The sequence below is a fragment of the Ursus arctos genome, unplaced genomic scaffold, assembly GCF_023065955.2.
Source record: "Ursus arctos isolate Adak ecotype North America unplaced genomic scaffold, UrsArc2.0 scaffold_16, whole genome shotgun sequence".
Classification (NCBI taxonomy): Eukaryota; Metazoa; Chordata; class Mammalia; order Carnivora; family Ursidae; genus Ursus; species Ursus arctos.
This window is the reverse complement of record NW_026622830.1, coordinates 11470609-11493550: the sequence shown is the minus strand read 5'-3', so window position 1 is coordinate 11493550 and position 22942 is coordinate 11470609. Positions and strand designations below refer to the sequence as shown.

The 22942-nt window shown below is 43.2% G+C and overlaps 1 protein-coding gene across 3 annotated transcripts in view; it reads left to right on the top strand.

Annotated features, from left to right (window-relative positions):
• The first annotated feature begins 344 nt into the window (after nucleotides 1-344).
• SLC9A8 (solute carrier family 9 member A8) overlaps nucleotides 345-22942 on the top strand; it is a 69489-nt gene continuing 46891 nt past the window's right edge. Inside the window, exons 1-5 of one of the 3 annotated variants that reach the window (XM_057312476.1) lie at nucleotides 345-447; nucleotides 895-942; nucleotides 2333-2511; nucleotides 8734-8814; nucleotides 22250-22308. In XM_057312476.1, coding sequence (XP_057168459.1) covers nucleotides 422-447; nucleotides 895-942; nucleotides 2333-2511; nucleotides 8734-8814; nucleotides 22250-22308 — 393 coding nt within the window. In that variant the 5' untranslated portion in view covers nucleotides 345-421. The remainder of the gene's footprint in view (nucleotides 448-894; nucleotides 943-2332; nucleotides 2512-8733; nucleotides 8815-22249; nucleotides 22309-22942) is intronic. The other 2 variants (XM_026503707.4, XM_026503708.4) reach the window with 2 other exon arrangements.

Here is a 22942-nt window from a genome sequence, read left to right as displayed (position 1 = left end):
GGCTCAGACTGAGGAATTATCCCCTGGGGGTCCCTCTGCACGGCCTAGACTAGAAGCTTCCTTCCCAACTTTCGGTGTCAAGTCCTGGACATTGGGTGGAGAGCACTTGCTCTCAGGGTGAGTCACAGTGACCTTACAGGAGTTTCCCTCAAAGTTTCCCCGCCCTGGGATGAAGAAGAGTCGAAACTTCATAGGGCCAGGAGGTCACCAGGCCCAAACTGGCCAAGCGTCCTCAGCGTGCCCCGGCCGGGTCCGCCCACCTTCAGGCCACAGAGACGAAGGGACAGAAGGGCCGCCCTCTCACGGCTGAGGCCCCGCCCCCCGCTTGTCGGCCGGCCTGCGCCTCCAGCGGAAGCCGGAAGCAAAAGCAGTCCCTGCTAGCCCCTGGCTCCGAACTCGGTGGTCTTGGAGGCTCCGCAGGATGGGGGAGAAGATGGCGGAAGAGGAGTGAGTGGGCTTTTCCCGGGCGGCGGAGGCGGCAGGGCTGGGCCCCGGCGGGTGACAGCGAGCGCCTCAGGCCGCCCTCTGGCCTTGAAAGGCGGAGCTCTTTGTGCCGGTTGGCCAGGACTGACCATGCCGGCGCCAGCGAGGAGGGCGGGAGGGACGGGCCTGGGCCCACCCGGCGCTGTAGGCTCCTTGAGGTCGAATCCTCGTGCAGGGAATCCACGGCCCAGGGCAGGCCTCGAAAGCCGTCTGGCGGAAACCGAAACCCAAATTCCACTTTCCCATTTTCGGTCTTCTGATGATCAGGGAGAGCTCCGCCGCCTCCTCCAGGAAGTCCCCCACCCCCTGTTTAGCCAGTCTCCTTTTCCACTGTAGCGGTCATTTTTCGCATCTGTCTCCTCTACCGAGTTTCATTCATTCGTTAACTGTTGGCCATTTACTCTGTTCCAGGCCCTGGGCACATAGTAGTGAAGGAGGCCGACCAGGAGCCGCCCTCAGGTAGTTTCCATTCTAGTGGGGAAAGACCATAAGTAGGCAAGATGATTTCAGAGTGCTAAAAGAAAATGGAAGTATTAAGATGGGAGAGTCCTGTTAGGAAGAAGTGAGGGGCCCGCCGAAACTTTAGTGAGGAGAAGGAGGGGTAGGAGAGGGAACAAGCAAATGCAAAAGACTAGGATCAAAGAGCTTAGCGTCTTTGAGGGACCGAAAGAAAGGCAGGGTGGCTGGAATATAAAGAGCGAAGGGGCTAGCTGTACAAGATGAAACAGAGACGGAGGGGGCGCCTTGTGTCCTCTAGGTACTTACAAGGAAGGACCACTCTTTAGTCCATCTCCATATCTGCTGGGCACAACCTATTGCATGTTATAGATGCCCTATCTATGTGAACTGGTTTGTAAAAATTAAGAAGAGACCCCCATGGTTGAAATCTGACTCCCTCACCTGACATCTTTTCAGATACGTATCTTGGCGAGCTGGGTGGTCATTTCATTTTGTCTTTTTATTTACTCAGCATATGCTGTATTGTGGACACCAAACTGGGCCTCAGCAACACAAAGCAAAAGAGGTGGTATGGCCCAGTGATTTCAAGTTTAGTCTCAAACTTGGTTAGCTGAGATATTGACCAGGTTATGCAAACTCTCTGAGCTTCAGTTATTCATGGGTAAAAAATGGAAAGGAATAGTCCCCACCTCAGGCCTGGTATGCCTATTAAATGAGAGGTGGTATGTTATCTAGTCCCTGGAGTGAAGCATTTACTCAATAAACATGAGCTGTTATAATCACACTTGCAATGATTATTATATGAATATTGCACTGGTTTACAATCCCACCGCAAAGTGAGGAGAGAGCGCTGAACGTAAGAAGTGGGGTGGGTGCAGTATTACAGAGGACGGTACATTTGATCCTTTAGAAATCTGAAGGATTTTGTAAAGGGGGTGGGGTGTTCCAATCAGATCAACAATTGGGTAATTTCGGGTGGCTTCTTCAACTTGCTATAATTCAAGGAAAAGAATGTAAACGGGAGAAATAAAGGCGCCAATTAAATAACATTGGATTTTGGAATGTGATGAGACTTCAATTTGTCTCCATTTAAATCCACCACCAAATGCCAAAGAGCAGGCAGCATTTTGTTTCTACACTGGCCCTGATTCTCCTTTGTTCCTGTCCTCTGAGTGGCTGTGTTCAGAGCACCTGAAGCCACTGGTACTCTCGTGCCGTGGCAGGCAGGGATTTTCCTGAACCAGTGTCTCTGAAGCCTGCCTGGTGGTTGTAAGACTTGTGAATCCCATCATCCTCTGTGCCAGGTTCTCCTTCTGTTTGTGTATGTGTGTTGATGATACTCAGGGCCCTTTTCCCTTTATCTAATCCTGCTGCTTTTTATGTCCAACAGGTTCCCCAACACAACTCACGAAGGTTTCAATGTCACCCTCCACACTACCCTGGTTGTCACCACGAAACTGGTGCTCCCGACCCCTGCCAAGCCCATTCTCCCTGTGCAAACAGGGGAGCAGGCTCAGCAAGAGGAACAGTCAAGCGGCATGACCATCTTCTTCAGCCTCCTCGTCCTAGGTGAATGTGGAGACACCCTCATCTGCCATCTTGAGTGTCCATGTGTGCTGTCTATAAGGTCAACCCTGTCTAAGCCACCATTTACTTAACGTCAGGTCTTCCTTCCATTTGGTTTGACGTAAACACTGAGGGACAATGAGCAGTTCATAACATGACAGGGTACTCCTTTTCCTTTGTAAAATCATCGAGCCTAGCAATTTTGAAGAGCTTTTTATATAATATCTTAGATGTCATTTGGAAGAAAGAAGGGATTTTTGACCTAGAAAGAACCTTAAACGTCTTCTACTTTAGTGGATTTCCAACCCTGCCCATGAGTATGTGTGTGTGGGTGGTGGTGGGAGCAGGAGGTGGGCTAAGTCAAATAGGAGGGCATCTGACTTTCTGACCAGAGCAGCATTTTGTCTCCTATTAGGCTTCTGTGTAAATTTTATTTAATTAAAGTTTGTTGCTGAGTAAAAGATCAGACACCCTTTTCCTTACCCTCTGTCTCCCGTTAACCATGGTTATCACTTTTGCCATATCTGTGTACCACCTATGTTGTTGTTCACTTATGTAATATTTTTCTTTGAACAGATTCACTCTCAAAAGTCTTGTGTTGTTCATCCTCCTCCAGTAATGGGTGAGAAAATTTAGGTCCAGAGGGATTAAGCAATTGACATGCCTGGTTTTGGGGAGAGAGATTAATATTTGGGTTGCCAGACATCAGTCGAGAAGTTTAGGTAAAAGGCGATAACTTAGATGCCTCCTAGAGACTGTACGATTGTTTTAGACCCAAAAAAAAAAAATCCAGTTGAAACCGCATAACCACTTTGGACTAGCTGACTAAGGAAGAAATAGTTTCAAATTTGACCCAAATCCAAACTTTTATTGGAAGAGTAAAGTTGGCATATTTACATTTTCTGTTCTTTCATGATACCGGGCCATATATCTAATTAGAATAGGTCTTTTCAGAGGAATGGGAAGTACAACTGGTTTGAAAGGTACAGAGCATTTCGCTGATGTCATTGAGGACTTTTTTTTAAGAAAACTAGAACTTCTTTCACGTTTATATTCGGATTCTGTTAATGGTCAAATAATTGTAATAATATCATTTGATTTAAAATCCCAGGACTCAGCCTTATCTCTCACAGATTCTAAAAAAACTTTCAAATTGGGGGCACCTAGGTGGCTCAATCAGTTGAACATCCGACTCTTGGTCTCAGGTCTTGAGCTCATGGTTGTGAGTTTGAGCCCCGTGTTGGGCTCCGCACTGGTTGAGGAGCCTACTTCAAACAAACAAACAAACAACTTTTAAATCGAATACTGAAAATACACCACAAGCATGTGGTGTCCCGTATGGACCTGATATGCTCAAGTAATTGTGTACCTAGTGAATGTTGAATTCTGCTCCTTGGGTATTACTTCAACAATCAGGGACTCTTGTTTTTTCTTTTTCCTTTGTGATAGTCGTTGAACGTAAAGAAAAGCATTTTTTTTTCTTGATCGAGAAGTCTTTAGTACCTGAATCCTTAATCCTGAAGGATGAGTGCTATTAACTTCTTTACATTGTTGTTGGCTTGATATGGTCGACAGCATACAAGGCAGGCCTGTAAGAAAACTTTTGTAGTCACTTTGTTTGATGGGAAGATAATAAGGGTAAGTCAGACTTTCAAAGTAATTTTCAGGGTGTGGAGCAGTGAAGGTTAGTTTGTGCCAGAAACCACAAAACAGGTTGTTACGGTGCTGTTTAATCCTGGCAAAACCTGAGCAGTGGTGACACATCTTTGGGGCCAGAAAGGTCTGAACTGTATTTATTAGTGCTACATATTTTACTTGGATCATCTTTTCAAACAGATCATAAACCCAGACTCTAGAGTCACACTAGTGTCAGGGGGTTTTGCTTTCACCTCATCAGACTGTTGGCAGTCTATGAATTGGTATCTCCACTTTTTATGTGTAGGTCAGCATGCATTAGCAGAATGGAGTGCTTTCCTTTTCAATAAATTTGAAGGCATTTTTACTCTATTCTTATATATTATCAACAGAATATATCTTACATATTAGATGTCCAAACAGTATACATCTGATAAAGTAAAAAAAAATAACAGTTAGTAGGTATGTTGCTAACTCACTGAATACATGAACTGCAGTAAATTGAGGGAAATATTAGTCCATAGTTTATCCTAGACTTCAGGAACTCCTAACCTGGAACACATTTAACCACTTTTGTTTACTGTTTTATTTTTTAAAGATTTTTTTATTGGGGCGCCTAAGTAGCTCAGTCTGTTGGGTGCCTGCCTTCAGCTCAGGTCATGAAATCAGGGTCCTGGAATCAAGCCCCAATGTTGGGCTCCCTGCTCAGCGGGGAGCCTGCTTCTCCCTCTCCCTTTGCCTGCTACTCCCCCTGCTTGTTTTCTGCTATAATAAATAAATAATATTTATTTATTTATCTTTATTTTATATATTTTTCTCAAATAAATAATTCTTTATTAATAAACTTTATTTGAGAGAGACAGAGACAGAGCACAAGTCGGGGGGGGGGAGCGGCAGAGGAAGAGGGACAGGCAGACTCCCTGCTGAGCAGGGACCCCAGTGCAGGGCTCCATCCCAGGACCAATGAGATCATGACATGGGCTGACGTCAGACACTTAACTAACGAGCCCCTCAGATGCCACTTTTGTTTACTATTTTACTTTATTTATTTTTAAAGATTTTATTTATTTATTTGACAGAGAGCGAGGCAGCGAGAGAGGGAACACAAGCAGGGGGAGTGGGAGAGGGAGAAGCAGGCTTCCCGCTGAGCAGGGAGCCAGACAACGTGGGGCTCGATCCCAGAACACTGGGATCATGACCTGAGCCGAAGGCAGACGGTTAACGACTGAGCCACCCAGGCGCCCCTACTGTTTTAGTCAAGTCGAATGAAAGTGTAACTTTTATGTCCTGTAAGCTTGTCAGAGGATTACAGTGTGTTCCCCTTTTTTGAGGAGGAATGCTAAAACTCTAGTTACTTTTGACTTTAGAGACTTGAAATCAGTTGATTTACACTTAACCCTTGCTGATATTTGACTCTGTAGAAACAATAGTGAGTCATGTTTATTAACTTACGTTAGAGTTAACAATTAGCATCATTTGACACATTTTATGGGCCATTAAATTTAATGGAGTTATTAAAATTGATATGCCTATGTTTTAATATAGTTTCCATAATTATTACTTCAGGCATGAACATTTAGAAGCCTGTTAACTTGTGCTATACCTGTCCTCCAAAAACCACACAGAAGTTTTTATCCTTTCTTATTTTTTCCAAGTATACTTGAAACCACGTACTTACATGTGTATATGCATGTATACGATCATAAGCATATTCTCGTGTACGGGCACATCTAGCTTGGGTTTTGTTTTAATATAAATAGGATCCTATAACTTGCTTTTTCATCTCACAGAATGTCTTGGAGGTCTTTTTATGTTACTATTTTTTGTATATACTTCATCTTTTTTTTTTCTTTTAAAGAATGTGTATGTGTTAAAAGGAACATAAAATATATCCCATTTTAACCATTTTACAGTGTACGATTCAGTGGCATTTAGTACACTCACAATGTTGTACAACTGCCACCATTAGTCTAGTTCCAGAATGTTCTCATCACCTCAAAGGGAAACCCAGTTCCCTTTAAAAGCTGTCACTCCCCATCCTCCCCTACCCCCAGGCTCTAGTAAACACTATTTTACTTTCTATTCCTAGGAATTTGCCTATTTCATTTCAGGCAAATAGAATCATACAATATGTGACGTTTTGTGTCTGGCTTCTTTCACTTAGCGTTGTATCTTCAAGGTTCATCCGTGTTGTAGCATGTGTTAGAAGTGCATTCATTATTATGGGTGAATAATAATCTTGTGTAGATATACCACATCGTGTGTATCCATTCATCAGCTGATGGACATTTGGCTTGTTTCTACGTTTTGGCTATTGTGAATAGTGCTGCTGTCGGCGTTTGTGTACAGGGTTTCCTGTTTCTCTTGGATACATACCCAGAAGTGGAGCTGCTGGGTTAAATGCCTAATCTATGTATAACTTTCTTAGGAACTCCCAAACTTCCTGCAGAGGCCATACCATTTTATGTCCCCACCAGCAGTGCCCTCCTGTCCCAGCGGCTCTATGTCCTTGCCAACACTTGTTATTTTTCATTGTGTTGTGTTTTGTTTTTTAATTATGGCCATCTTAGTGGGTGTGACGTTGTACCTCATGGTCTTGATGCATTTGTCTAATGACCAGTGACGTTGGGTATCTTTTCATGTGCTTATTGGTCATTGGAGAGGTGTCTTTTCTGGTTCTTGGGCCATTTTTTAAATTGTATTGTTTGTCTTTTTGTTGTTAAGTTGTAAGAGTTCTTTATGTATTCTAGTCACTAGACCCTTATCAGATAAATGATATACAAATACTCTGGTCCACTATGTGGGTCGTCTTTTCAGACCCCATTCTTTTAAGTGGCTGAAGACCATTCCCTGGCATTGATGAGCCTCATATGTAGCTCTTTCTGTTGATAGACAGTTTTTTCCCCTCTGCTCTTTTTTTTTTCTTTTTTTTTTTAAGAGAGAGGGGGAAGGGAGGCACAAAAGGAGAGAGAGAGTTGCTGGGCTGGATCTCATGACCCTGAGAGCCAGGGATCTGACTGAGCCACCCAGACGCCCCTCCCCTTTGCTCTTAAAGGTGCAAATTGATGTTTGACTTATTAGAATAAGCTTTTTAAATTAATTTTTTCATCTAGCTTGGTGCAAAAAAAGATCAGAAACTGAGTGAGCTCCCTAGATGTATATTCGGTCTACTTACGTGCCTGCCTTTATAGACAGTAAGTCTGCTCACTGGTCACATGTTGTGCTTACACATTAGAACATTTTTTCTTGCTCTTAGTATTTAATGTAGGATTTTTCTAACAAGGTTAAATATTTATAATAAAGTAACACCATAGATGGATAGTTTAAAGCCCAGAATGAAAGGAGGACACAATTTCTCTATGTACAACTGTTTCCTTTTTCTGGCCACCTGGTGCTTTTTGGTGGGCCTAAAGATATCTAGTTTGTCGGTGTGGGCTCTGAGGGTGGCCATTTAACCGCCCTGCAGATTGTTTAAACATTTCCTTTTACAAAAAAAGCAACAATTATTTTTAGTGCCGTTAAGATAATACTGTGATTAATGAGATGGTGTACCGTCCAGGTGCATAATAAAGAGACACGCACACTTGCATTTGGACCATGAAATTACATTTAGGAATTATTTATGTGAGAGTATGTTTTGAGGGGGTCTCCAGAAATACTTCTTTCTTTCAAAGAGTTTTACCTCCTTTTGTTTCTTTTCTTTGATGGCAGCACCCTTGTGAGAAAAGTCAGACATTATTCTTATTTTGGCAACTGAGGAACGAAGGCAGTTGGGAGGAAGGTCGTGGGTACCAATGGTTAAGGGCACGGTTGGAATCGGGGTCAACCCTGTAGCGCCTACCAGTGACATGACCTCTTGAAGCCTCTGTTTTTGCATCTCTAATCAAAGGAGATTATGATAATAATAGCTAGTTAAGAGGGGCGTTGGGGGTCAAATGAGACGGTGTTTAGGAAGTGCTCAGTGCTTGATGCAGCACCAGCCTCGTGGGGAGCCCTCAACCAGAGAGAACCCTAGTACCCAGATAAGGAGCAGGCGCCCCATCTTTTGGTCTCTGATGTTCTCATCACCAAAGTATTTACTTTGTCCTCTTTGTACAATACTCTCATTTCCTTCTCTATTCAAAGAGAACCTTTCACATGGTGGCAGAATACTGTGTGTCAACATCTTCTGTTGCAGTTATATTTGCATAAAAGTGATTGGTTTCATTGACTTCCTGATTCTCACCATTTCAAGTTTTCCAGTTGATTATTTCAAAAAAGTTGAAGACTTCTCTGAGTCAGAGAGATGCAAGTAAACGATCGTATGAGGCTTAACAGGTTGGAAAAACATTAGCTGTCTGTTGCTCTTTCAGTAATCCTTGGAAAAGGAACTAGTCCAGGCATATAAAGAAATATGGAGACAATGTTATAAACACTGTGAGTCTGTTTCCAGGTTAAGAAATAAGAGCTTGAAAATACAACTTCAGTTTATTGTGTCTTTGTCCCTTGTACATTTTCCTGGCAGCACCCCCAGAAGTAACCATGGCTTTGCACTTGGTGTTTATTATTTAAAATTGTGCTGTTTTAACAATGTCTTATTTTTCCCCACAGCTATCTGCATCATATTGGTGCATTTACTGATCCGATACAGATTACATTTCTTGCCAGAGAGCGTTGCTGTTGTTTCTTTAGGTAAGTGCTGGTCAGTGATCCTGTAATAAAAGCAGTAACAATACCATTTTTTGACTGGCTTCCTAGTGCCAGGAACCACATGAGATGTGATATGTTCCTGATTTCATTTAATCTTCACCGCTACCTGCCACGAGGGTGTTATGATCCCATTTTACAGATGAGGACACTGTGGCTCAGAAAGGGGCAGTGACCTAAAGGTCATGTGGAAGCCCTCCCTCTATATAGCTTGAAGACCTTTCTGCTTCTAGAATTACCCTTGGGGCACATTGACCCTCTTACTAGGCTGTGCAGACACCCAACTCAACTAAGGTGAGTAACTGATGCGTAATTCATAGGGTCACTGAGTTTTACAGCCAGAAGCGACTCTCACTTTACGGTTTAGGAAGGAGAAATGGCTCACTTCCATGTCAGTCAGAGTTAAAGTCTTCAAGAGCATTCCATTCTACCACACTTACATTTCTCTCTTGTTTCCTTTGGCAATTAATTGTTAAGATAATTAGCCTCTGTATGTCAACTGTACTTCAATAAATAATAAAAGAGAAAAAGATAATTAGCCTCTATTTAGAGGGAATGAATCGGTGTAATAATAGATGCGAGCTCTCATGAAAGTCAATTGAAATGGTTAATTTAAGAAGATGCAGGGACCTTACTTTTCAGTAAATAATAAAATCAAGACTAAAATGTGGGTGGGGGTGCTTAAGGCATAGAATATAAGCTTTCACTAAGATCAGCTTAGCTGTTGATGAGTTTATGATATTGTAGTTACTTTTACTAGTTTCCACTTGCCTACTAATGATACTTAATTTTTCCTTATCACCACTGATGCTCTGAATGTTAATTTTCTTTGCCTTGTCGGTCTTGTTTAGCACATGTAGTAATACTTTTACAGTACAGCAGTGGTTTAGGTCAGCTTTGGAGATGAACATTCAGACTTTGATTCTCCTTCTCCTGTACCATCTGCATTCCCGCTACCCTGGTTCAGCCCCTCCTGTGTTTTCCCCGGGGCCTCACATTACTACTGTCAGGTTCTCGCCTGCAAGCTTTTGCATTGCCACCTCACGTAAGCCTCATAACCCCCCAGTGATGCTGTGTCTTAAGGATGAGACACCACTGGGTCGTACTGATCTTCAGTAAAGAGATGGAAAACAATTTTCTTCAGAGTTCCCGTTCTTTATTTAGCAGGCTCTAGAGCGGCGCTTCCCGGCAGATTGAAACCCCCGTAGCTAACGAGATAGTCTTCGAGCTCTCAGAATGGGATGATCATTTATTAACATCCCTTTTTTGCTATCAGGCATCCTGAAAATAACCTACACAACTAATACCTATTCTGGGACAGTCAGTAAAGACTTCCAACGTGACACCAAGGAATATACAGCTTTGTGCTCAGTTTTCATAGTTTCTTAGAGTAAGAACTGTGGTTGGTATGTATTTAGGTATTGTGCACATATGGAAACAGTGGTTCTTATAATTTGGTTTGGAATGTCATGTTCTTCGCTCTTTGAATGTTTGGATAACTGCAGGTCAGTGAACACCAGTGCTTGTGTTAGGAGTTACAGCAGACGTTGTTGGTTGCCTACCCAAGAGCCATTTGCCCCTTCTTCCTTGAAAATACCCTAATTTTGATAGGTATCTTGCCACAGTGCACTCAGAGAAGAGGGGCTCCTGCAGGTCACGACTGGTCTTTATGCCGTCATGATAGTTCCACTCTCCTTTGCCATGGGTTGGTTGATCGGGGTGAAGGCAGCAAGGCAGTATGAAACCCCGTTCTGGCCGGTGAGACCACGGGGAAGAGCTGAGGTGGAGTGCACTCTGTCCTCTCTGATTAAAAAAAATCTCCCGTACCTTTGATACTGTCCTGTGAGGATGTGGTGCCTGGCGCAGGCGGATGTCTTGCAGTCACTGTGGCTCAGGGACAAAAACCGGAATGCTAAGGATTGCCAAGGAGACAGATGGGAAACCCGGATTCTTGACTGCATTGTTGTTTTGTTGAATTGATAGTTCTAGAGCTGTCTGTTATATGAAATAACAAACATCTGTGGTTGAAGCCATTTTTAGGTGAGTGTTCTTTTACTTGCAGCTAAAAGCATCTTAACCGATACAGGACTCTTTCCATTTAAGGGACAAAATCAGTTCAAATTGATTCAAAGCAAACACATTGGTGGGGGTGAAGTTGCACACCCACTGGCCCATGGAACCGAAAAACCTACAGGGGGCGCTAGCTTCAGACTGACCTGGATCAAGTCTCCTGGACTCCATTTTTCTTCATTTCTCAACGGTGTTTTGTTTTGGCTTCACTCTCAGGCAGACTCTCTCCTGAACCTTTCCAGCTTCAGGCCTACTATCCTTATAGTAGCAATCCCAGTGGGAAAAGTGGCCTCCTCTTCTCCCTGTTTCTACCAGAAGTTGTAGGATGAACTCTGACCTCGTGGCCTCCCCAGCCTGGACAGGGAGTGGAATGGTGTTGGGGATTGGCTAAGGCTCTCTATCCACAGGGTTCATTTCTTCACTGATGTAGCAGAAATAACTGTAGCCTGAACAGCCAGGTCATGGGAGGGTTGATGGAAAATAAGTCTTGCTTTCAAAACTTCCGTTAGCTAACTCAGGTGATTGGAACGCTGAGAGCAGTTCCAGGGAGAGTGCTAAGGTCCAGAAAGTATTTTTTATTATGTTAGAGGACATTTGGTTAGAATTTAGAAATGCTGACAAAGCTATCAAAATAGTTCTGTATTTCATAAAGCTATGTAAATTGAAGGAAAACTTTTTTTCTTTTACTGGGGCAAAGTGTAACAAAATATTGAGATATCCACCATTTCAAGAATTTCTAAGTTTTGTGCCAACAAAGAATCTAGATGAAGCTGCCAGAGAAAACGGGGTTTTGCTGCTTTCAGGGATAAACCCTCCCAGCCTATCTCTTCTAGCCCAGAGTTGCTTTTCAGTTCGCTGTCATTTAGAGATACGATTGGCCTTTGATGTTAAACATTTGGAATTTGTAAGAAATTATTGACATAGAAAAGGACTATCTGCCCTTTAAAAGCACATTTTCCCCTCTATTTTACTGTATTTTCAGATGAATCTCCACACTTTTCTCATTCTTTGTAAAAAAGTATCAACATGAAATTCTAAAGATATTTCTCTTTGATCCTTCAGAGCTTTCGGATACTTTCTGTACATAAGAATTCTGTAACTTAGGCCTTTAAAAAAACTTTTTTTCCTCTTTATTGCACGAAGAGCTATACAGAAAAAGAAAAATGTTTTTCATTGACAACTTCAGCTATTTTTATTATGCTTCATTTTTTCCCAAACCAAATGTAGGCATGTACATGGAGATTAGAGGACTTTACTTGGTTTGAGTTTATATCATTTTTTTGTGTTCTTTCCTTTTTACTACTCTTTCCATATATTAAGTTCACATGTTTATTTTTATTGGTGCTGATTCACTATATATTTTGGGCTGAAATTTAAAAGGTATAAAAATGAAATAATTGTACTGCTTACCATACACTATTATATGTAGCAAAATAGATTCTCCCCCACAATCATACTTTATTTTAGAGAGAGGAAAAGTCAGAAGGGGTTAAGTAAGGACTGGAATTTGCCCAATCCAATGCCAATACTACTGATAACTAGAAAACCCAGATTTGATTGAATTATTGACTATGATACACAGCAGTGCTCCCTTGTCATAACCTTCTTAACTATGTGCCGTTAGTTTTATTAACTCATTCTTGTTTTGACTAAAGGATTTTAATTTTTTTAATTTAGTGTTCTTTGTGTCAGTGGGGGTTTTGAGTGGAAAGTGATGAAAAATCGCTCAGTTCCTGAGTTATTGTCTAAAGGTAATTCAGGAAAAAGCAGATGTAGTAATGATACTCTAATTGTACTTAAGTTCTAAAAAAAAAAAAAAAATTTTTTTTTTTTTTAGACAAAGTGAGAATCCTAGCTGAAACTGTAGCAGCTTTCGTTCCTGTTTAGACTATTAAAGTCTAACTAATACTGACGCAGCTTCCAGTGTCTCAAGGGGAATGCTCCCTGAATCTAAGGTGCTTTGATTTTTATTAGAGAAGAAACAGGCATTCATTTTTTGGTGTTAGAGTCACTGTCTTAGAGGCAGAGGCCAAAATTGGTTGTCACATTGACAAAATGATCACATTAGACTCAGGATTTTCAAGGCCATCGCATTCCAAGGAAGGGTGCACACTCTTAGTTCCTGGATGCAGGTCAGAGGTGACGAGGTCTTCTTGGAACACCTGTTGCTCTTTTACTGCCGTGAACTAAATGTGTGCTTGGTGTGAAATAACATCCTCCTTTTTCCTGGAGTCTTGGACTTTCCTAGTTTTATGGTCATCTTCTCTTAGTTGAGCATTTTATCATCCGTAGGTTGTATTTTATTCTTAAATCTTCTAGTTATGCCAGAGTAGGGAGATAGGCTAAATTTTAAAATAAGAGAGGTTGGGGCGCCTGGGTAGCGCAGTTGTTACGCGTCTGCCTTCGGCTCAGGGCGTGATCCCGGCGTTATGGGATCGAGCCCCACATCAGGCTCCTCCGCTGGGAGCCTGCTTCTTCCTCTCCCACTCCCCCTGCTTGTGTTCCCTATCTGGCTGGCTGTCTCTCTGTCAAATAAATAAATAAAATCTTTAAAAAAAATAAAATAAAATAAGAGAGGTTGTTAAATAATTGTGTTCTGAAAGCTGCTGTTTGGGCTGATTTCTCGAATTTCCTCTTTCATCACCTAAATGTTCCCCTCAGTGGTGGAAAAAGGAATACCGTTCCTCTGAAAATGTGAACTACTTTAAAAACAAAACATATAAAACAGGCTTTCCGCAGAAAACAAACAGCCCCCTGATTTACAGATTCTCGTCTTAACTGGCGAGACTTCGTTAGAATATCTTTTAGGTATCTGCTTTAGAATAGGTAAGCATAATCAAGGATTGGATTTTCAAAATTACCTTATAACTTGATTCTATAATTACAGCTGACAAAATGTGCTAAAAATATTTTGAAAACCTCATTTGTGGCTAGAAGAGTATTACATAAGTAATTGTATTCCTTTTTGCCTCATTATATAGTAGCTGACCTGTCTCCTCATGATGCTCAGGGTCAGTTATCCCTGCCGGAATGGTAGCCTGTTTCTAGGCGTGCTGGTCTGTTGGCTCAAGGAGCCCAAAGGGACCAGGCAGCAACCATTGTAACTCTTACTATGTGAACCCTGGGGAAAATGTCACCTTCTGGGAGCCAGGACCTTTTGACGCCCTGAGCCCAAAGTTTTAGCCTAAGGAAGCAGTAATTCCCCAAGTGGGAATCGCCACTCCCAGGTGAGTCCCTGAGAATGTTGTTGAGTGGGGCAACTCCTGCTTTTACCCACTGTGTGCTCTGTGTACCCATGCTTACTCTTGGGGAGGTACCGCCCTATAATGGCCATTGGTGTTTTGTTTTTTTAAAGCTTTTTTTTATTTGAGAGCACGCATGCGCATAAAGCAGGGGAAGGGGGGAGAGGCAGACTCCCCGCTGAGCAGGGAGCCTGATGTGAGCTCGTTCCCAGGACCCTGGGATCACACAACCTGAGCTGAATGCAGACGCTTAACCAACTGGGCCACCCAGGTGCCCCTGGCCTTTGGTTTAAGGAGTAAATTGCATCGGGCGCACAGGAGGGCTCCATTCTTCACAGGATGTCATTTCCAAGCTGGTGCCTCGGCTTCTTTGAGAGACCCTCTACCACTCTGGCTGGCCGGCAGCTTCTGGATGGGGTACTATGTGGTATAGGACCATGTGGAGTCCATGGTCACACGCCCACTGCTGCACCTTCTTTGCCATAAAGGGAGTCTCTTGGTTTGACGCATTGTTATGCAGTATTCCACTTTGGTGGATCAGACCCTGGTGGGCCCTTGGACAGTGATGCTGGCCGAAAGACATCCAGCCAGCTCACATGTCACTCTCAATCAGGATGAGCTCCCACTCTTTCCGGGACGGAAGGGGTCTGACGTAATCAACTTGCTGTCATGTAGCTAGCTGGTCTTCACAAGGGATGGGACCACATCAGCTGATAGGTGTTGGTCTCTGTGGCTGTCCAGTCATCCATTCAGCAATGGTAGTAGCTAGAGCAGCCATGGTGAGAGGGAGTTCATGCTGTTGCACCCCTGCACAGCTCCCATCTCTGCCGTCGTAGCTTCTGTGTTCACGAGCCCATTGCACAAACACTGAAGTGGCCAAGCTGAGAGGTGGGCTGAATCCTCCATGAACCAAGCTTGGGTTTTTCCTCTTCTGTCACCTGGTCATGAAGAACTCCCAACGAGGCCATGTGTAGGAACTGAGGGAGAGGTGTTGACATAACAGCTGTAGCGGACACAGAGGCCTGCGGCGCCTGTTCACACAGCATGCTTGTGCCCTCTAGACCCGCACAAGCCTCATCTGTAATGTAACGCTTTCATCTTACAACACGTTGCTGCTGGGCCCACCTGGCCCTAGAGCTGGGTAGTTATGGCAACCCTACTTAGAAAGGACAGTTCTGAGCACATGAGCACTTGATGTCCTATGCTCAGATACTGTCTCTACCAGGGCCCCAGAGCATGCCAGGAGCTCTTTGGGTTTTTTTCCTCAGGTGTTTTTCAAATGGTGTATAGTTTTCTGCAAATGCAAGACCTTGCTTCAGAACCCTAGGGGTCTGTGCCGAGCAGCCCTCCTGCTGCGGCTTGCCTGAGACGTCACACACCATCCCTTTCTACCATAGGTACTTCTAGTTCCGTGAGGTCTTCCAGATGGTATGGCAAAAGCAGTAGAGCTGCTTGAACCGCAGCCTGACCTACTGCAGGGCCCTGTCTTCTGGGCCCCACTCAAAACCGTCGGCCTCCTAAACCAGCAAATGGGTCGAAGTAGTTGTCTCCAAACCTGGAGGAGGCCTACCAGGCCTTGCGCTTCTTCCTTGGTGGGCGGTGGAAGGTGCAAATCTTGCCCTTTACTTGGAGGCAGTATCCTGTCATGCCCCAGACCACTTGACCCCTAACAGCTTCCCAGGTGGGCAGGCCCCTGAAACTTTCCGAAGCCTCTGTGTCTCACCAAGACATCTACTCGGCACTTATTGCGTGTCATTTCAGATTAACATGATGTCCACAGTCTAGCGGACCAATGTGTTGTCCCGGGGAACGTCCATATGGTCTGGGTCCTTTGGGACTAGGTTATGACAGAAAGCAGGAGTTAACATAAGGCGTTTGACTTATTTGGTGCTTCTGTGTAACCTCAGAATAGCCTGGGGAGCTCTGTATTCCAGCAGGAGGAGGGGGCACTTCTGTCAGCCCAGAGGATCCACAGGAATCTGGAGGTTTTCAAGGTGCTCTTGCACGTCTCCCCAAGATAACAGCCCCATGTCTGAGTCCCACTCCTTCCTTAGCAGGCCTGGCAGGAGAAGGCATAGATAGAGCTTCTCGAGTTCCACTTTCTTAGAAGATCTGCCACTCTTGCAGTTTAGTCCCGTGCCTGATCTTCAGCTCTAGAAGCCCTCCAGCTGCAGGAGATGAGGGTCTCCTTACATGTTGCCAAGGAAACCCTCCGACTCTCACCCTTTGCTTTTAAGTTAGTGATTACCTGAGCCTATCATCTTCTCTTTCCAAACTTCAGTGGCCCCTGGCAACCCCTGCAGAATTCCACTGTTCTTATTTCCCTCACACCTCTCCAACCCCACAGATACTGCCTGAGCCACTTCCTCCCACCCAGTGTTCCTAGCTCGGTCTGCCACGAAGGAGTCCTAGTAGTCCAGGGCAGTCCCAAGCAAGGGACCGTCAGGACTTGACCACCGTGCTGGGGGTCCTCATTGCCAGCTGGCTGCTCAGTGATCCAAGTCCAGAAGCCCAGCACCTTTCAGATTTACTCCCTGGGACCTCTCCACTCCTGGAACCGGTGCTCTTAAGTTGGCTGCCTAAGAGCAGAGTAGGAGACAAGGTTGGGGACAGGTAATTTACAGAAGGGTGCTCTTCATGAATTAATCTATGAGGAAGGGAGGAAACCAGACTAGGGGAGGAGAAAGAACCAAACGCGGGGCCAGATCTCAGTTTTAGCCCAGCCTGAGCCTCACTAGGAGGGCTCTGGGGCAAGAACCCATGCTGTGCTTGTCCCTCTTTAAAGCCAGGGGGTTGGACTCCTAATGCCGGCTCAGTCATTGGCTGTGAACTGATGCAGGGCAGGCACAACTGCTTGATAAGGTGCCTCTGGGCAGCTGAGGGCACTTTTCTGGAGTAGCGGACAGCTGTGAGCACTTAGCAGCCAGCGTTCTCAGCAGTTCACACAGATGGGCCCAGTGAAGGGAGCTGGACAGGCTTCACGGCGTGAGAATGAAAAATGCCTGTACTCTTGACCCAGCAATCCCTCTTTCAGGGGTTTTTGCTCTGGATACCCCACCCATGGGGCATCACGTATTTACTCAGATGGGAATGGCAGTGATAGCAAAAGCCTGAAAAAAAGCCCAGAGGCTCAGATTTTCACTTCTACTTTTTAAATTTTGAACCATGTGCATCTGTTATATAACCAAATAAAGATAAAATAATTCATTTTTAAACAATGCTGGATCTGCTATCTACTAGGTAAATGATGCTGGGCCTTAGCCTCGGTTTCTTTATCTATAAAATGCAGGCGACAGGACCTTCACTTCCTAGAACTGCAGATACTGAGCAGGGTAATGCATAGAATTCACTTAGTGTAATGCCTGCCTGCTAAGTAATCATTAACAGCTGCTGCTATTAATATTATCGTCTATATTAGTATGGTTTATTGCCTTGTAGGGTAGTGGTGAGAATGAACTAAAATCCTGTGTATTTTATACATCAGCACCATGCCTGGACGTAAAGGGTGTCTGTTTCTTTTTAACATGGGGCAAATGAATATATATATGTACATATGTATCTATTTTTTAAGGGATTTAAGATCATGTTCTACATACTGTTTGGCGACCTGATTATCATCTTTAAGACATCTTAAGCATCTTTCCTGTAACATGAATTATCAGGAACATTGCACAGTGATGGGGGTAGAGCAGCATGGCACTCTGGGAGGGAGATGAGCTTCTCAGGCTGTAACAGCTGCCCGGACGGGCTGGGGCAGTGCAGTCTGCCTGTCTCAGCATCATGCAGTGGGAGGATGTCCAGTGTCACTTGCTGGTGCCACTTCAACTCTCTGAGCTTTCCTATCTGAAGCATTCTCTTAAGGGTTAGAAATAATGTAAAGTGACAAATCCTAAGAGAAGGAGCTCAACAAATAATCATTAATTGCTCCCGATGTTTTGAATTAAAATCCAGTGGTGTCCATAATGAGGTGTATGCACCAAGATCCACTGGGGGCGGAAGAAAATGTTAGAGCTTGAGTTCCTATTTATTTTTAATCTCACTCTTTAACAATCTCTATTTTGTGTGTACATTTTCTAATATATTAATACAGTAGCACTGTTTTTTTAATGAGAAAAATTTATAACTCGAAAGTACATGCTTATATTCTTTGTATTGTTAAGAATGTGCAAAATTGTGTAGGGTGTTATTTCTGTCTGGTGGCTAGTCGTGTGGGAGGAATTCCTCTGGTAGAGTAGATTGATTTGACCTGACTTGGAACCTTAGTCTGAAAGGGAAAGCAGTGGTTTGCCAGTCTCACGCTGCACTGTTTAGTCCTCGGACATCTAGAAAGGATTGCTCAAGTAGTAATAGTAACAGGAGTAATAATAACATCACATCGTATTTTACAAAGCTTTCTAGTGCCTCCTAAATAATAATATAGAAACAAGCTTAGACAGTAGAATAATTATGATTACAATCAATAGATATAATAATAATTATGAATAATGATTTTCAAATGCAGCTGCTGCATATGTAATTACAAAAGCATTAACCATGGTATTGTACATTTACAAGGGAAAGAGAAAGTTGAGGTTTTAGTAGAGCAGGAAAACAGTAGCTTTAAAAATGAAATCTGAAACCCTGAAAAGATGTTCAAGTTCCCTAGTAATCAGGAATGATTACCGAATGCAGTTTAACTGCGAATGCAAAGTGAACAAAGTACAACTTCTTGCCCATCATATGAGGCAGAATGCTAGTCTGATGGTTGTCCAGGGTTGGTGAGGATGTGGGAGTGCTCTGGGGCAGCGGTATAAATCGGTGCAGCCACTTTGGAGGACAGTTTGGCAGCATTCTCAAGAGATAAGCATGTTCATGCCATTCACTGTCTCTGGATCTGCCCTCGGGAAACTCTTACACAAAGAGGCATGAACCAGCATGTTCATTGCGGGACCGCTGTTAACAGGAAATGGTTGGCGACAGCTGTCATTCGCGAAATGGTTAAAAAAAATTGTGACTTTTTAAAAAAAAAGTATAATTCACATACCATAAACTTCACAGTTTTAAGGTGTACAATTCAGTGCTTTTCAGTATATTCACAGGACTGTGCAACCATCACTACTATCCAATTACAAAACATTTTCATCAGTGCAAAAAGTAACCCTCTGGGGCGCCTGGGTGGCACAGCGGTTAAGCGTCTGCCTTCGGCTCAGGGCGTGATCCCGGCGTTATGGGATCGAGCCCCACATCAGGCTCCTCCGCTATGAGCCTGCTTCTTCCTCTCCCACTCCCCCTGCTGTGTTCCCTCTCTCGCTGGCTGTCTCTATCTCTGTCCAATAAATAAATAAAATTAAAAAAAAAAAAGTAACCCTCTACCTATTAGCAGTCACTCCCCATTCCCTCCTTCCCCCCTCCCTTGGCAACCACCAACCTACTTCCTGTCTCTGTAGACTTGCCTATTCCACGCATTTTGTATAAATGGAATTGCACAATCTGCAGCCTTTTTTTATAACAGATTTATTGAGGTATAATTCACATATGATACAAGTTACCCATTTTAAATGTACTATTCAGTGGATTTTAGTATATTCACAGAGTTGTACAACTATCCTAACAGTTGATTTTAGAAAATTTTCATCACCCCAAAAAGGAACCCCATTCCCTTTAGCTATCATCCCCAAACCCCTCCTCCCCCGTTCAAGGCAACCATTTCTTTCTGTATGGATTGGCCTATCCTGCATCTTTCATACAAATGGATCACAAAATATGTGTGTTTTGTGCCTGGCTCCCTTCACTTAGCACGTTTTCAAGATTCATCCACATTGTAGCATAGATCAGTGTCCTGGTTTTTTTTTTTTTTGCCAGATAATATTCCATTGTGTGAATACACATTTGTTTCTCCACTCATCAGTTGATGAACATTTGCATCGCTCCCACCTTTGGACTACTGTGAGTAATGCTGCCTAATGGACATCCGTGTACAAATTTCTGTTATGAGCATTTGTTTTCCGTGCTCTTGGGTGGTGTTGCTGGGTCATAGGGTAACTCTGTTTTACTTTTTCAGGAACTGCCAAACTATTTTCTCACAGTGACCGCACCATTTTACATTCCTACCAGCAATGTATGAATGAAGGCCCGTGTTTGTCCCTTGCCAGCCGCTTGCTTTCCTGTCTTTTTATTCTAGCCATCCTAGGGAGTGTGAAGAGCTATCTCATTGTGGTTTTGATTTGCATTCTCCTAATGATGTTAAGCATCTTTTCATGTGCTTGTTGGCCACTTATATATCTTCTTTGGAGAAATTCAGTGTGTGGCATTTTTATGCTATGCTGCAGAGCTGTTCAAAGGAATGAGGCATATCTATCTGTAATAATCCCTGAGTGCATCTCCCAAGATTTAACACTGAGCAAAATAGCAAGTGGTAGAATGATGCATTACAGTACTGTAAAGTTTATATACATACACAGGTGTGCTGTATGTGCGTACACTCAGGATTATATGGTTAAACATAAACCTGTAAGAGGATAGAGAATGATCTGGTAGAATATTTCCCAGACTTATCAAGATGTTTGGTAACCTGGGGGCAGGAAGAGAAAGAACTAAGGTGGGGGTGGGGGTGGGGGGGTGGGATCTCATCAAAAGGGACTTTTGTCTTATTTATAACATTTTACAAAGTATTCCCAAGCTATTTGGTTAAGAAAAAATTGTATTAAGAAGTCCTTAAAATGTATACACCATTTGAAAAGATAAGAAAAAAGAAGCAACTGGGGAAACCCTATCTGGAGAGGTTAGAATCAGTGCTTTCATGCCACCTGGCAAGTGAATAGACAACTTCTATTCCGAAAATAGGTTTACTGACTCCCTTTATAGCCCAGATCTCTTTTGTCTTGGTCTGTTTTTCAAAGTAATTTTATTATTGTTTTAATAATATATAACAGTTCAAATAGTATAGAGGTTTATAAAGTTAAACTTATCTCCTCTCTTCACCTGAAACTCCCTCCCCCACAGAAGTGAGTGTTCATGCACTTCCTTTTCCTGTTTGTTTCTTTGTTTGTTTATTTGACAGAGAGAGAGAGCACAAGCAAGGGGAGCAGCAGAGAGAGAGGGAGAAGCAGGCTCCCCGTTGATGCGGAGCTCGATCCCAGGACCCCGGGCTCATGACCTGAGCCAAAGGCAGACGCTTAACTGACGGAGCCACTCAGGTGCACTCGTGCACTTCCTTTTCCTGAGAGACTTCTCTGTTCTAGTATTCTCTCCTCACCCCACCCAACAAAATGTGTTTCTTCAGCTTTCTGTTGGTGGGAAGACGCTCCTTCCTCTGTAGGGGGAAGGGAAGTCTTTGTCTTTTGTGGCTATGATGGCGTCTTCAGGCTTGCTTTGTGTCACCCCTACCAGAGATTGTGCTTTACTAGGTCTGGAGTGCCGCTCAGGTGTCTTTATTTTATAAAAGCTCCCGTGGTAATTCTGATGAGTCAACAGGGTTAAAAATCATTTATCTAGTGAGTAACAGAGCCATCATAAACTGTCCCCGTGATGCTTCTTGGAGAATTATTTTTGGTAGGTTCTTTATGAGAGAGTAATGAGCCTGTCAGCCTTAAGGAAACATGCCTGAACTTAGATGGTCTGTTTTGTTCCAGGAATTTCACAGAATTTTTACTTTAGGTTATTTTTAGCATTGAGGTTTTATCTCTAACTGAATACTCTGCATAGAGCTGCCATCTGAATCTAAGAAAGTGATGTTGGATTCTTTTGTGAAAATGGTAGGATTATGCAGTATAGGACAAACTTAGCCCGTGAACTTTCTGTCATTTCACATTGAAAATGGGTGGATGTAGCAAAACTGACAGGGGTTACATCTTCTGTGCCCAGCAGACTCTCCTCCGGTCTTGTTTTGTCAGGTTTTTTGTTCCCCAGCCGCTCCCCGTCCCATTGTTGTTGATTTCATTATAATATGTTTGCCTGAGATGCGACTCAGAACTTTACATTGGTTTCCATTCTTACGTTTTCAGACATAAAACTTCCAGAAATCCCTAAAAGCTATCTAAAGACATAATAGTCAGTTTCTCTGGAATAATAAACCTGAGTAATCTTTCTCGTATCTTAAATTATGTTCAACTTTATATTTTCTCTTCTAGGTATTCTCATGGGAGCAGTTATAAAAATTATAGAGTTCAAGAAATTGGCAAATTGGAAGGTAGGTTTGCCCAACTGTTGATTTTTGAACATACTTACAATTTTTATTGACTGTCCTTAATTTTATAACATTGATGGTTAGTTATGGTGGCTTATCGTTACTTGATTATCAGTAAAGTTTATATTGCCCCGTTAATTTTTTAACATTCTACTGGATTAAGGTTGATATCTTTACATCTGACTTTTTTTGAAAAAGCGTAAGTCTCACTCTGCTTCAAGTTAATATGAGAGCACTCCGTGTCATGTTTTGTAATTTACTTGCATTTGTATAATCTTAGCATGACCTGCTGCTGTCTGGGGGGGGAGTCACTAATTAGCATCAAACATCTGTCTGTGGTTATTGCTGACATCTGAAGATGAAACGGGTTTGTCCAGCACCATAGAGCTTACAGAATGCTTTCTACACTGTAGCTCCTGTTGTCCTCATGACAACCACATGAGGTAGATTGACCACATATTATCATCACTGTGTTTTTACAGATGAAGAAAGTGACCACAGAGAGGTTGAGACATGCCCAGCATCACAGAGCTAGACGGTGGCTGAGTTGAGCCTTAGGGCCAGATGCGCTGTATTCTCTCCACCATACCATGCTGTCCTCAGTGTGTGGGCGTTCGTACCCTCGTGTTCACACAAT